The sequence below is a fragment of the Notolepis coatsorum genome (assembly GCF_963971535.1).
Source record: "Notolepis coatsorum genome assembly, chromosome: 15".
NCBI classification, from domain to species: Eukaryota; Metazoa; Chordata; class Actinopteri; order Aulopiformes; family Paralepididae; genus Notolepis; species Notolepis coatsorum.
Genome location: NC_140179.1, coordinates 26,824,082 through 26,840,146, shown reverse-complemented (window position 1 = coordinate 26,840,146; position 16,065 = coordinate 26,824,082). Strand labels below are relative to the sequence as shown.

General features: G+C 43.8%; 1 protein-coding gene across 3 annotated transcripts in view; it reads right to left on the bottom strand.

Moving 5' to 3' along the window:
• Positions 1–16,065, bottom strand: part of tmtc1 (transmembrane O-mannosyltransferase targeting cadherins 1) — a 128,666-nt gene that overhangs the window by 90,359 nt on the left and 22,242 nt on the right. For all 3 annotated transcript variants that reach the window (XM_084330647.1, XM_084330649.1, XM_084330648.1), the window contains exon 4: positions 10,334–10,510. In XM_084330647.1, coding sequence (XP_084186773.1) covers positions 10,334–10,510 — 177 coding nt within the window. The remainder of the gene's footprint in view (positions 1–10,333; positions 10,511–16,065) is intronic.

The window sequence follows — 16,065 nt, the reverse complement described above, 5'->3', positions numbered from 1 at the left end:
CTACCCCACAGACACACTTTTGGCCGTAGTTCTTTACCAGGCTTTATCTCACAGAGATAAAACTGGGAACGAGGTTAGGCATCACACAACCTGCCAAACCAGGAGAGCCGTCTTCTGCAGAGGGAGGAAGATCAAGCCCCTGACGTCTGGCACGTCTGGCATATTAGTGAGAGACTCACCTGGAGCCTCATCAGAGAGTAGCAGCCTTGAGGAAACACACACTGATTCTCTGTGGAGAACCTGGAGGACTGGATATATAAGAACCATAACAGGCCTCTGGAGCTGTTCTGTAAGACTGACCAGATGTGTGTGTGTCAGTTCTGTACTCAGACAGACCACAAGTTACATCACGTCGTTCCTCTGAAGGAAAGAAGGTTCGGCTGGGGAAGACAGAGGCTTCAGCAAGTTCAGCGGATGATCCAGAAACGACAACTGAAGATTCAGGAGATGAAATGCTCAGTAGAGTTCAGCGAGAAAGAGGCAGACGGAGAGATAGCAGGTGGCGTTCAGGTCTTCACTGCTCTGTTGGCCTCCATCGAGAGAAGCCAGGCTGAACTCGTTGAGGTGATTCAGGAGAAGCAGAAAACAACAGAGACCATGTTAATAGGTGCTTCTGTCAACATCAAATGCACTTAGTAGGGATGGGTACCGAATTAGGTACTTTTAAGGGTACCTACCGAATCACGTCGGTACTACCGAGTACCGATTCACGTGAGATCCGTCGGTGCCACATTTCGGTACTGTAAATAATTAAAATTTTTCTTTTTATGTATTATTATTCAAAAAAAATTACAACGTCAATGTTTAGTTTACCGCAAAACGAAACCTATGAAGTGCGCCGCACGTTCACGTCAACGTTCACATGCACAATATACACTTACCTAGGATTTGGCTTGATTCAACAACAAAGCAGTCTGAAAATGGCAAGCCAAAAACGGTCGCAAGTGTTGTTACACTTTACAAAGCTAGATGCAGACAACGCTCGCTGCAATATTATATATGATAATAAATAATTTGAAGTTTTGATTTTTTTCATCGAACACGTCTAGTGTGGAGCTCCATGTTAATAGGTGCTGTTGTCAACATCGAACATGTCTAGTGTGGAGCTCCATGTTAATAGGTGCTGTTGTCAACATCGATTGATTGATTGATTGATTGAAAACTTTATTAACAGATTGCAGAATGGGTACAGTACAGTACAGCTCAATACATACAATTGTTAAGGGGATGCAGACCAGAGAAAGACTTTAGTCTTGTTTACATCAGGGTCCCCCATTTTCAATTCATCGTACAACTGGGGTAGGTAGATTACATTTTTAGAGACTAAAGTACAACCCTAGCGCTTAGCGTGGAGCTCATTGTTAATAGATGCTGTTGTCAACATCGAACATGTCTAGTGTGGCGTTAATAGGTGCCGTTGTAAACATCGAACACGTCTAGTGTGGAGCTCCATGTTAATAGGTGCCGTTGTCAACATTGAACATGTCTAGTGTGGAGCTCCATGTTAATAGGTGCTGTTGTCAACATTGAACATGTCTAGTGTGGAGCTCCATGTTAATAGGTGCTGTTGTCAACATTGAACATGTCTAGTGTGGAGCTCCATGTTAATAGGTGCTCAAGTTCAAGTTTCTTTAATAGTTGTCATACAGAAGTACAGAATACTTTTATACAAAATGCTTCTTACTGTTACGCTCCAGAGACTGTGCTAGACAAGATAAGTGTGAAATAAAATAGTATAGCATGTAAAATAGAAGTAAAAATAGAGGTCACAGTGTTCAGTATAGACATATGTACAATGTTCGATGCAGAATAGAAGTAACTGAGTTACCATACAATATACTATGCAATGTACTAATAATAATATACAATACTATATAGTGCAAAGCAGAAATGGGATGAGGTACAATTTAGGTAAAATGTACAGTAAGGTGTACGAGTTGTAGTGCAAATCCTTTACCAATAAATATAAAGTGTGTTTAGGTGATCTAAAGTGTGGAGAGTGGGTGCTGCAGTGTGTTGTTTGTTTAAAGTGAGTGTGTGCGTGTGGATGTGTGTGCTGTGTGCATTTGATGGTTGTTGCATAGTGTTTATGGTTCGTTGAGCAGCCTGATGGCCTGGGGATGGAAGCTTCTTCTGAGTCTTTCTGTGCTCGCCTTGAGACTCCGGTATCGCTTGCCTGACCGCAGCAGTTCAAAGAGGCAGTTGTTTGGGTGGCTGGAGTCCTTGATGATTCTCTTAGCCTTACCCCTGCACCGCTGGGGTGCTGTTAACATTGAACATGTCTAGTGTGGAGCTCCATGTTAACACTTTGATTGCCTAAGGCTAAATTCATGATATACCATAGGTTGCCAGCGCTATTTGTCTATGTAAAAGTTCTCCTTCTTTGCAGGGCTATAACTTTTTAAATTCTATTGCTAAATTGCCATTATTAGGGCCCATTCAAAGTCCTATATGTATTGTTCAGGGTGTATGAACGTTAAACTTTTTCATTCATACTAAAATATGATCTAAAGTATAAGTATGTTTTCATCTCTTTCTGCAGCTTTCTCCAGAACGTGATTTATAGCCCCAAATGCATTATATTGATGATCAAATACAGTTTGATAGCAATCGGCGCGATATAAAAAGAATCCAACTGGACAAACTTCTGGAAGTTACTACACGTAATCCGATGTTGACCGGATGGCCGAGGGGGCGTTTATAATTCCGTGGGCAGCGTTATACCATTCATCTAATGTGGGTCAAATGTTCATCATAGCAGTTAGTATCGTACACATTGAAAAATAACGCTGAATCTTACCGTATCTTCCTCGCGCCGTTGGGCGATGAGCGTGGAACAGACATTTTCCTATTATGGGATATAGAAATATCCGGTCCATTTCCAGGTTGTATAATAATATATACGTCCAAATCATGTTGTTTTTTCGAGTTATTTGCAGCGATCGATGTTCACTGTGTGAAGACTGAGTCTCTCTAACACTAGCGAGTGCCCGGACCCCATATGGAGTGAGTCCTACCGGGTTAAAGGTAACATCCGTTTTTTCGATATGCCGATCGGCCACCAGATGGCGGTCTTGAACCGCTAGAGGATTGAGAGGAGATCACACTTGTGTCTCAGGGCCCCGGAAAGGAAATATGATTCCGATCACAGATTTTTGAAATATTGATATCAAAGACGAGTTACGGTGTCTTCGGCAACTTGAGCATGGCGGGGAAGGACGCCTAAAAGCGTCTTCCGGCAGTTAAAGTGTTAATAGGTGATGTTGTCCACACCAGACGCCCCCGGCTCACAGAGAAGTAGGGATCAAATCTACGTTGAGCCTGAGGCTATTTTATTGATTGCACCAGACAGGCTCCATAGAAATACACTGGGAAATTAACTTGCAGCGACTCCAGAATACCTTGAAGAAAACCCTGCGCTTGGTGCGTTTGCTCTAGTGCCAACATATGCCTCTAGCTTCCATCCGTTCTGCTCCTGCTTCCTGTCTGTTTCAGGGGTTGGGGTCTCGCTGGAACTGGACCCAAATGGCAGACACTTTGGAAGCCTCAAGGAAAAGCAACTCAAGAGGAGCCCAAAGTCTCCCATCTGCACAGACACAAACACACACACACTTGGCCAATTCTACTACTTGGCTTTCAATTTCCAGCCTGGGATTCGACAGATTTTTTTTATATTATAGGTCCCCCTAAATACCACATCTTTTTACATTTATGCAGCCATACAAACTCATGCTCAGCACTAGGGGTGTGGCCCTTCTCCAATTTTGTCCTGTGTTTTCTGCAGAGGGAGGAAGATCAAGGCCCTGACGTCTGGCATGTCTGGAATATTAGTGAGAGACTCACCTGGAGCCTCATCAGAGAGTAGCACACTGATGGAAACACACTGATTCTCTGTGGAGAAGCTGGAGGACTGGATATATAAGAACGCTAACAGGCCTCTGGAGCTGTTCTGTAAGAAGAGGATCCTCACAGGAAGCCATGGAAAGAAATTATGTATGTGTAACGGATGGTATCGTGAAGCGCAGTCAAGAAGGGCTGGGGTGAGTAGCGGTGCTATGGGTTAAACTCACTCTCACATCCTCAAAAGACGCATAGACCCAGCACTTAGAAGTGGATTCACCTCTTGGTATAGCGGTCTGTGTTGCTGCCTGCGGTGTGGGAGACCGGGGTTCGAATCTCCCTCGGGGCATCGAAGTTTAAGGTGACGTTGTCACAACAGTTACATATGTAAGAATTATTATGTATTGATGTACAGTATAAACAGAGTGCGACGCTATTAGTATAATATGAGTAATATAACCAATCTAGCCAGTGGTTTAAATAATATGAGTAGATATGACATATAGAATATAGTACAAACAGTATACGGTAACGGTGAGTATAGACACTCTATAATCAGTGGTAATAATGTGAGTACATTATAGAAGATATCGCTGATGTATACAGTTTTATACACTTTAACACTACACCATATTTCATCTATTTATTACTAAAATATTTGCACTACCTTTGCACTACCACTACCTAATTTTTGCATTTTGTTTTGCATTTTGTACTTGTATATTGTATAGTGTTTGGTCTTTATTCTTTTACTGTACAGTATGAAGCACAATGTCCTATATAACATAATCCCAACGGCTCGATAACATATCATAACCTCTCTACAACATATCCTATACAACACATCTTACATTTAGATCAAATGCTTTATACATTATGTAAACCGTATTCTTACATATTGTAGCAGGCTATTCAGTATTACTTTACTGTCCTACAAAATCAACATGTCTTTGCTGTCCTGCATTTGGGAAGCATCCTTATGAAAGCAAAACATAATCTGTTGGTTTCATTTCATCTATTTGCAGGTACTTGAGGGCAAATCCCTTGAATAAACTAAACAGAAAATTACTTTCTGTTGCATTAGTTTATGAGATGTGTGAGTTTTATATGAATGTAACGTCAAATCTCGAATCACACCCCGCGTGTCCTTAATGCATGCGGACAGCTACTACCATGCAGCACAACAGGAGACCAGAGGTGGAAATGAGAGTGAAAGAGAGAGGCAGGGAGAGATAGAGGGAGAGAGCGATAGAGAGAGGCGGGGAGAGAGAGATAGAGAGGCGGGGAGAGATAGAGGGAGAGAGACAGGGAGAGATAGAGGGAGAGAGCTAGAGAAAGGCAGGGAGAGATAGAGGGAGAGAGAGATAGAGAGAGGCAGGGAGAGATAGAGGGAGAGAGAGATAGAGAGGCAGGGAGATAGAGGGAGAGAGACAGGGAGAAAGGGATAGCGATAGAGAGGGGGGGACATGGAGAGAGAGATAGTGATAGAGAGAGGGGGGATAGGGGGTGAGAGAGAGAGAGAGAGAGAGAGAGAGAGAGAGAGAGAGAGAGAGAGAGAGAAAGAGAGACTGGGGAAGCGAGAGAGTGATAGAAAGAGAGACAGGGAGAGAGGGATAGTGATAGAGAGAGAGCGACGAGAGACACAGGGGGAGAGAGAGTGATCGAGTGGGAGACAGGGAGAGAGATAGAAACAGGGAGAGAGAGAGACAGAGACAGAGAGAGAGAGAGACCAGGGGTCTGTATCTTGTGTGAATTCCTGAGATGATCCACTTCCTGTGGTTTGTCTTGAAACAGTCAGAGAGGAGCCGGTTCCTTACTAAGGGATATACTCTTCTCCTTGATGTGGTTTAACAACATTACTCCACAACAAGACACACACAGCACCATCCTACCATGGAGAAGAATCGAGAGGGAGAGAGGGAGAGGGAGAGAGAGAGGTTGGAGAGTTTATTAGACTGACTTTGGTCTCCTGGGTATTGTCTCTGTGGGGTTGGCTTATTGGAATGACAGGATTACATACACACACAATAGTGGCTTGGGTATGTGTGTCCGTCAATGGTTGGCAGCATATCCGGACAACTCCCTTGTGTGTGTGTGTGTGTGTGTGTGTGTGTGTGTGTGTGTGTGTGCGCATGTATCTGTGTGTCACTGAATCCAGGTTTCACTAACAAATTGAAGACTGAAACACAGGAACAAAGCTGCTGCCTTCCTGAATGCCCTATAATCTAATGCTGCTGGGTTTAAAGGGGCAGTTCACCCAAAAAGAAAAAAAAACATATTCCCCCCCTTACCTGGAGTGCTACAGCATCTATCCATCATGACCGTTTTGCCTAGCCGTCTGCCATCACTCCAATACAACGATTCCTAGGGTAAAAAATGTACCCGCTGGCCATAGAGCCTTTGCCTACCACGCTCCCTACAGTACCTGTGTAATTCTCTTGTGAGCTGTCAATCACCAGACACCAGTTAATTGCCATGCGGCATGGCAGGTGCGTGGGCTGCAGGTCACCCAAGCTTTACATGACTACTACCGTCAAGCATTAAGGGGTTATTAAAGAAGCTAGCGCTGATCTAGGGCAAAGCCAAGCACACTGCATTAAGGATCCCAGAGTCGGGTGGAACGGACTCGGCAGAGGTCGTTGCGCCGCTCACTTAGTGTCACACAAAAGGCTGCTCGGCATGTTGGTTGACATCGACCTGTGACACTGATCTGCATTTTACTCTGAACACTCACTCGTGCCAAGAGAGAGTAGGGCAGGATCATGGTTCTATGGGTAGGATTGGACCAGTAAGACTGGCAGGTAGATGACGCTAAATTTTGTTTGACCATCGCTAATCGTTATCCATTCCAATTCATATATATTTGTCTTTTTTTCATTATCTGAAGAAACTTGAGAAGTTTGAATGGCTTTTCTAAATGAAGTGAATTGTTATTTCGAAATCTTGGAAAGGGAGATAACCTATACTCTTTTGACATTGATGGACGACGCCATGACATAAAGTGTAAATAGCGCGCAAGGATTGTGGGAAATGTAGTGAACTGGCACGAGAAATGTAGAAATTGGTATGCGGTGGTACACTCGACTATGAAACCTCAAACGACTCATACCGGGCGGAGTACGGTCCGATCGCAATACGCCCAACTCTGTGGGAGCCTTTAGACTGCAGCCATAGCTAAGGCCTCCAACATGTTCAGTTAAAGGGATCGTTCAGATTTTTGGAACCCTAGCGCCTAGCCTTATTTCCTACTTACAGTACCAATGAAGGTGAGAGTCCTTTTCTCAGCACAGTCTATGCTGTTCCTCTGAATATTCGAATAATAATTCAATAAAAAAAATTATTATAAATCGATTTGTTTAATATCATTTTGTCTCAAAGGTATATTTCCCCTTGTTTTTACCGGCAAATACACTGTGTAGTCGTGTATTGAGAGGGGACCCTATTAACTGGTACACCGCTGAACGGCATGCTGGGTAGAGCTCGCTAGCTAGGCAGCATAACAGTCTGTTAACACTAGGGATGGGTACCTTTCACATTTGAACCGGTACCGGTACCTGTGAATCGATACCGATACCCAACGGTACCTTTTTTCGGTACTTTAGTCTCAAGAAATCTAATTTACCTATCTCAGTCGGAAAAAAAATCCAAACTTCAAATAACTACAATTTCGACAGTTTTCGGCTTGCCATTGCTCCGACTGCTTTGTTGTTGAATCAAGTCAAATCCTAGGTAAGCATATATTGTGCGTGTGAACGTTGACATGAAAAGAAAAAAGTTAAAAAAAAAATAAATAAAGTAAAGTAAAAAATAAAAATAAAAAAGTTTTTTTTTTTTTTTTCTTTTTTGGTATCTCACTTGATTCGATACTCGGTAGTACCGACATGTTTCGGTTCGGTACCTCAAAAGTACCGAATTCGGTACCCATCCCTAGTTAACACTTTCTGCGCCAAAAACGTCGTACAACGGGTTTCAAGTTCATGCGAATTCTGCCAGATCACGGCGTACAACGTTATTTTGATCATATTTAATATTTTCGCCATGGTATTCATATTTCACTCACGGAGCCTTGTCTGATGCTGTGGGACTCAGCACAACTCTGCAACGCTTCAATACTGCCACCAGGTGGATGATCGGCGAGTTGCCAAACCGGATATGCCGGTTGGATTTTGGTGAGTCTCCTAAATCCGTCCGGCCACTCGCATATCATCCCAGGACTCTAGCCACACACCGTGGATATGGATCGCTGCCATAACTCAATAATCGACATGATTTGGGCGTGTATTAGTATTATACAAACCGGAAATGGATCGCCTCGATCCCCATCAAATAACTGGGATCTGTTTGCTCCAGTATCATCGCCCAACGGTAAGAGGAGGCTGCCGTGACTTTCATCGTTTTTGTTTATTATTATCGATGCAAACTGCTCTGATCTATATATCACCCATACTACATAAATCATTTAACGACGATCACGGAATTATAAACGACCCCCCCCCCCTCCGCTCACCCGCGCATGATCAGTCATAACGTTTAGGACCATGTACAGTTGACAGTTTTTATATAGCGTGGATCAATATCAAACAGCATTTGATAATCTAATACATGCATTTATGCCTATATCTCACATTCTAGGAATTACTGCAGAAAACGATAAAAACATATTTATACTCTAGACGGTATTTTCGTATGAATGTGTGAATGAAAAAGTAAAACGTTCCTACATCCTGAACGATAGATAATCGATGTTGAATGGGCCATAGTAATGTCAATTTAGCAATATAATTTTAAAAGTTATAGCCCTGCAAAGAAGGTAAACATCTCCATAGACTTAAACTGGTGGCAGTGATCAAACATTGATGGATATAAGCGTGGCAGTTAATGTGTTAACAGCTGGGAGAACAGAAAAGAAAAATGAAGAGAGACTGGAGATGTTACATTGTAGCAACGGTTTGTACGTTTTCCTAAGTTCACACATTTCAAGCATCAGTGATGTAACGTTCAGAATGAATGCTTTTGTTCCTGGAAATACGTGCTAGCTTGGTGCATTATTAGTGTTAGCTGTTAGCAATGACACCAGCCAGCTAGCTTGTTAGTTGGACCATCTCATATAGTCCGATTGGTCTGAACCGCTGTGGTTCGGGGCAAAAGCGCAGAAATTGAAGGCTGACCAGATGGATTCTTGCATGATCTCGCAAAGCGAGCTGCCGTGCCAGGTTGGGAATAGACAAAAGATACAGTGAGCACCTCCCTACACACCGAGTGACAAGTACAACAGTGACATTTGAAATATAGAGGAAAAACATCAGCTGTAATGTTAAACCATCCAGGCATCACTCATGAAAAACACACACCAACACACGCAATATATACTGTATAAGAAAAAACACAAAAGAAAAAAAAACACTTAACATCAAGTTATTTCATGAGGATGCACTCATTTTGGAATAAATACACATACATACAAACACACACATACACAGTACACAAATAATGTAAATGCCAAGTATGAGGATACACACATTTTTAAAACGTGCACACATACACGCAAATACACACACTACAGTCTTGGACTATTGCCACAGACAACTCAGTGACACATGCCTGGGGTCATTTGCCTATCACACACAGTACCAGTAGCATAGCAGCACCCCCTCCCCCCCCCACACACACACCACCAGGTCAGTGTTTCCTTTTATGCGTTATCAAAGAACCCAGCCCAGTGGCAGCAGGCTAATCCTAGAACATTCCATACTGGCGAACACTGCATGGGGACACACATCTGGACCACCCTACCCCACCCACACACACCCACACACACACACACACACACACACACACACACACACACACACACACACACACACACACACACACACACGCACGCACACACACACGCACACACGCACACACGCACACACGCACACACGCACGCCTTTCAGTTGAGCTGTATATTGCAGCCTCTTCCCTTCATTCTACGTTCCACTGTTGTAGTCTGCCTGGGAGAGCAATAACCCCCCCACCCTGCACACCCACACACACACCCCTGGGAGGCTATGAAGTAGTTTGTCACACTTGCAGCAACATCTGGATTCAATGACTGACACCAAAATAAACTCACTGAATATATAAATAAATGGGAGAGACCAATAGTAAGAGAGGGAGAGAGTCCAACTGAAAGAGAGAGAGACCAATAGTGAGAGAGAGAGAGAGAGAGAGAGACCAACTGAAAGAGAGAGAGAGAGAGAGAGAGAGAGACCTATAGGTCTTTATTATTTTTTTTACTGTATGAACCAGAATCTCAGGGGGCTCATACAAAACCAAGCATTCCACTGTAATGTACATGTACCTTTATATGTGACAAATAAAACAAAAATAACGAAAGGAGTGGCAGTGAACACATTGGTACCATCCCACGCTATATATATCCGCACACACACACATAGACACTCTTTCTCCCAAACAAACTCTCAGCGTCTCAGACACTCTTACTTACGAGAGGAGCGGCTTGCGGCAGAGCACCAGGGCATCGTAGAGCACACACACCCCCAGCACCGTGATGCCCGTCTCCTTCACCAACATGGCGCTGGTGCCCAGCAGCAGACTGGCGGCCAGAGAGCTCCCAGACACCGTGGAGGGCAGAGAGTCCGCGGAGACGCACACACCTACACTCCTGCGGGAAGCAAGACGAGACGTTCAGTCTCAGGTCACAGGTTAATCACACTGAGATCGAGGATCTCTTCAAGGTTAAGGTTCTTCGGTCATCACCAGACAAAAGGCAGCTACATTTAATCAGAACTTAGGAATGAATCAAAATGACAAAATGTTAAACAATTCATAATTGATCATCATCATCAACATCATCATTATCAACATTGTTTTATATTACATAAGGATGGACGATTGCAACATGCTGTGGATGAGTATTAGAGTTAATTTAGTATTTCTATTATTATTTTAACTTTAATTTGTCTTAAATAATTATGAATTTTGAATTGCCCATCTGAGGTTTCTTCCTTTTCTTTTTCCTATTGCTAGGTTATATATCGTATAGCTTATTGTATAGCTTACGCTCTGCACTCTAGTGGAACCCTATCCCTTATCAATCGAATACTGAATAATTTTCTTCACATGTACACACCAACATCCGCTCCTCTACATAAGCGGGGTCGTGGCCATACTAACAGCTCCTTCCCTATTTTCACCACCGAAAAGTGACAGTATACACGACTTTAGTTTAGTGCCGAAATAGTTATTGGAAAGGAGTTACGTTTGAAAAAAAGGAGCTGCGTTGACATTATATCTTTGTTTTCTCTCTCACTATTTTTCGAGGAAATACAGCGATAATGTCTTTGCCACCGGAGTGTCTAGAAGATGATGATCATTCTGACCTCCACCGGTGCTTCATATTAGGGGCTCGCGTCGCTGAGCAATCCCCGCCGGCATTGCCTCCGGCTCTGCAGCTGGACACTTTGCTTGGGAGGCGATAGGCCGTGTGGGGGCTGACGGCCTCTCTGGGCAGGTGATGTTTTTTTGCGACGCGGGCGCCAGGTGTGTCGGTTGTGGGGGGAACAACTACACAGCTTACGAAGGTCGGCTCCAGGCTAGGATATTTTTCGCTTCCCCTTAGCGGCGTGGAGGGGGTTCTAGTTTGATGCCCCACGATAACATTAGCTCCTCCTCAAGTGAAGTTGTAGCTTTGTTTTCCTGGGACCGTGATTCAGAATCTGCGGTTCAATTCCCCGGGTCTCTGGACAAACGGATACCCACTGTCGCCGTACTGGCCCCGCTTTTCAAGATGAAAATCACCCGGCGCGAGGGAGGTGAGCTTGGTGTTCGTTATGAGAATATCTCCATGCTCAGGTCGGCTATAAGCCCGCATACAACGAGGGGCTTGTTGCCAACACCGCTGTGTCTGGTAAACACCGTTCTGAAGAGGGACGTGTGTTGCCTTTTCCCTTTTTTCTTCGGATAAGAAGAGGAAAAGACAGCGGCTGTCTGAAATGCTGGCCTGTATTGCTTTTCTCACGTTGTACAGTTTTAGCTTAGCTTGCCGCTTAGCTTGCTTCTGCCTGAGCTAGTGGCTAGCGATAGCCGGTTTAAGCTAACTGTTAGCCAGTTAGCTGTTAGCTACGACGTTAGCTGCCGGCTGCGCTCGGCTGGGAACATTAGCTTGATGCTATCAGTTAGCCTAGAGTTAGCTGTTTAGCTTGTGCTACAACCATTGGCGTAGCCGTGAGAATAGCAGGCCCTGGCACTCTGACTACGACGTCATCTTTGGCAGAAGATGTAGTCGGGCCTGCGCCATGACCGGCTGCAGGAGGGGGGCGTCACGCCGGCCATTGCTTCTTCTGGACTAGCCAGCGAGAGGCCTTCGTCGACGTGGAGACCAACCTGTGTTGCAGCCTTTCGTCCAGCGTTCCTTGGTGCAGGGAAGATGTCCAATGGAGATTACCCCACTCTTCCTTCCTTCCCTTCCCGAATGTTTTTGTTAATAACGATGTCTTGTCTACAAAACATATGTTACTTCACTACATTTGGAGATACAACGTGTGCTGTGTGAGAATTGTCTTGGTCGCTTGTATAGCTTGGGTTAGCGTTGGCCAAGGCTTGTGCCTTTCTCTCTACCTAGGAACAGCGTTGTTTTTAACGTGAGTAAAAATGAACTGGGTTTTTTGTTGTATGATGAGAAGTTGTGGGTCTTCATGTAACGTTTAGACAACGTGGCTGAGCCCACAACTGGCTGGGTTACCCTACAATGCTGTGCATAGTGGCATATCGAGGGCTGAGTCCCTCTCTTAGCTTGTTATTCTTACTTGAGGGTAATGATGAAAAAAACAAGTGGCAAGTTTTTTTCACACATAAGCAGAGCTGTGGGAAACCTGTTCAAACAAGGTCTTCGGCTGTGCTGGCGTGCATGATGTAAAGCTTACTCTACACATTTGGTGTCGTATCAGGGGTAAGGTGGTGAGGGGTGGGTGAAATTATTCCCTGGTTTGCCCCTGCCCCCCCCCCCCCTCCCCTCAAATATGATTTTGTTTACAAAATGTGTGTTGATTCACTATATTTTTGGGGATACGGTGTAAATCCCTCAGCTTCTGCTGGGGTTGTGCTCTTGCTTAGAGAGGCAATTTCTCTGAAAATTGTTTGGTCGCTGTCATGTAGACTTAGCAAGGCCTGTGACCAGCACTTAATCGAGGACTTATGTCTTCTCTCATCATAAAAAACGGCGTTCCTCTTACAGTAGTGAGTGAACTTTTTGCCCTTTTTTGTTGTGATGGAGGGTTGTGTGTATCGTATTCACGTTTAGGATCCACAACTGGGTTAGGTGTTGGCCTACAGAAGTTACATGTGTAGCTCTTGTACCAGGGCCCTTGGCCCCTCTCTTGGTCTGTGTTTTTTCTTCCTTTAGGGTAAAGGTGTAAAAATTCAGGTGGCAAGTTCGCACATGAGCCTGAAGCCATGTATAAAACCAGTTTTTGCATCGTCTGTGGCTGGCGTGCAGAATGTGAAGCTGTTACCCTAACAGGTATAATGCGCTTTCATGTAGCACGCTATGACTGGTGTCATGGCTCTGCTTTGTCGTTGCATCGTATCAGGGGTGAGGGGTCATGAGGGGTGGGCTGATCAAATCCTCCCCCCCCTTTACCGATTGGCCGGGAGGTGGGACCTCCTGCCTGTCAGTTTTCCCTGTCGGCTGAGGGGCAGCGCGTCACAGGGAGGGGAGGGTTCCCTGGTTCTACTCCCTGTTAGGATGGGTGGGTCACAGGATTTCCCCCTGGCCATGGGATACGTCACTGGGTGCGTTTCCTATTGGCCAGGAGACATCCGTGAGGTTACAGGCTCTGTGCTGCAGACCGCTGTCTTTGTCAAAGTTGGATGATTCGTTGCATTCGAAAACTGTTCGTTTCCTGCTCTGCTCTCTATTACAGTGTGTATTGGGCCGTTGGTCACTTGGCCCAATTATTATTGCATGTATCTTTTTCAATTGTACTCACGTGGAGGTCTCTCTGGGGGAACTTCTGTCTTCCCCTCTTATGTGAGGAGCAGAATTGACAAGGTTGCCCTCAGTTGCGTCATATAAGGCCTGTGTCTGTGTCTTATTGACCAGCTTCCTGCTGCTCGTCCCAGACAGCATGGAGGGAAGGTCGTCTGGTGTTTTCTTATTAGAATTCACCATTGATGTGTTTCGGGTTCTTGACATGCATTTTTGTTCTTAACTAGCATTTCCTCTTACTTTGTTCTTACCTGGGATTCAGCAAAGTTTTATTATTGTTGCTTTTTTCTCAGGCAAGAACAAATTATACGAGTGGTCGAGAGCACTCTTACCGAAATAAGAAATTCTTACCCAGATGAGAAACATTAAAACATGCCTACATTCCTAATAATAATAATAATACATCAGATTTATATAGCGCTTTTCCTAATGCTCAAAGACACTTTACAAAACAAACAATACAATACAGTTTTAGTAGATACAATAAAAAAAATATATATAAAAAGGTGAGAGAGGAAGGAGTTCATGGGTTGAAAGTAAGGCTGTCAAAGTTAACGCGGTATTAACGCGTCATCGCCTGATTCTATTAACGCCACTATTTTTTTTTACTCACGATTAACTTTTAAGAAAAAAATTATATATATATGTTTTTACTAGACTTCACTCAGGTGTATTATTGATGCTCTCATTGATACTATGTTTGTTTCTGAAGTGTGTGTGTGCGTGTGTGTGTGAGATATAGAGAGAGGGGGGTGAGAGAGATGAGGAAGGGGCAAGAGAGAAAGAGAGCTGGGAGAGTGTGTGTGTGAGAGAGGGCGGGGGGGGTGTGTTATTACTCAGCCCTTGTGTGGGTGAATGTAACAAGTTCCTAACGTTTTCTTTCCCCTATTATTTCATGCACACTTTATTCATTGTTTTAAATTATTATTTTCTTTTAAGTTATTTTGTGCATCACTCTGTTTTGAATTTAATGCAAATGTGCAATGCATGAGGGTCATCCTTTTGTGTTAAATGGCTGCATAAAGCAAGCATTTGTTGACTCGCATGTTGATAAGAGTATTAAAACTTGGAACTTGAAAAAGATCCGTTTTAAGGTAGAAAAAAAAGAAAAAATTTGATTAATTTGCAATTAATCGCGAGTTAACTATGGACAGTCATGCGATTAATCGAGTTAAATATTTTAATCGATTGACCGCACTAGTTGAAAGCAAACCGATTTGCCCCCAAATACGACTTTATAAACCCAGAACTTTTCAATAATAATAATAATTATTATTATTATAACTTATTGCGTGCATTCTTCTTCTGAAATGGATTATATATTGCAGTTAGAACAGTCAGATGCTGGCTGCCCAGGCCGTACGCATAGAACGCATATTTACAACATCTCCTCTTCCTCTCTTCTCTTCTCTGCTCGTACAAGTTCTGAGCGCATTCAGGGTTTTAGCCACAGGGACCTTTCAGAGAGAGATGACAGGTGACAGATCCAGTATTTCCCAACCTACTGCGCGATTGGTTCTTGACAAGCGTCGTCAAGTCGTTCAGTATTGACAAAGCCTACTTTGCTGGAACGATTTATTTCGCACTATACAATACGCGGTATACGTACAAGTACAAGTATAAGTCTTTATTTGTCATCAGATTAACACACACACATGCGATGAGCGACCCACAGGAACACACACACACATGCACTGAGTCGCGAGTCGTGAGATGTGTGTGTGTGTCATTTTGAGATCAGTCGCACATCGCTTCCTGTTGAATGGATCAGACAGCGAGCGATCAGATGCCGAAAATCGGCTGTTTTACACACGCCTCATTCGCCTTATAAGGAGATGGCGGGCGTGTCTGTATGCAAATGGTTTTAGCGCAAACGCGCATTTGAATTTAAGAATGAGTGGGATTCATCATGCAACCGACCTGGGTAAGAACCGATTTCGACGTTAAGAACGGCTTGATGAATGTGGCGGTGGCTTTTCTTATTGTTCTCTTAACCCTTAGAAGTCTAACCTAAATAGCTCCTCCTCCTGAGAATTTCCCCCTTTTTTTTTGTTACATAATATAAAATTACAGATTCATACCTTCAAAATAAGCCATCAATTGTCAAATTTGAGACGATAGTTTTCAATCAATGTCCTATCAAACATTCTGGTACAGTCATTACCAATTTGCAGCAGGAGCCTCTGAAGGGAATTCAGTGAATTCAGCTAATGATAAGGGAACTACACTCC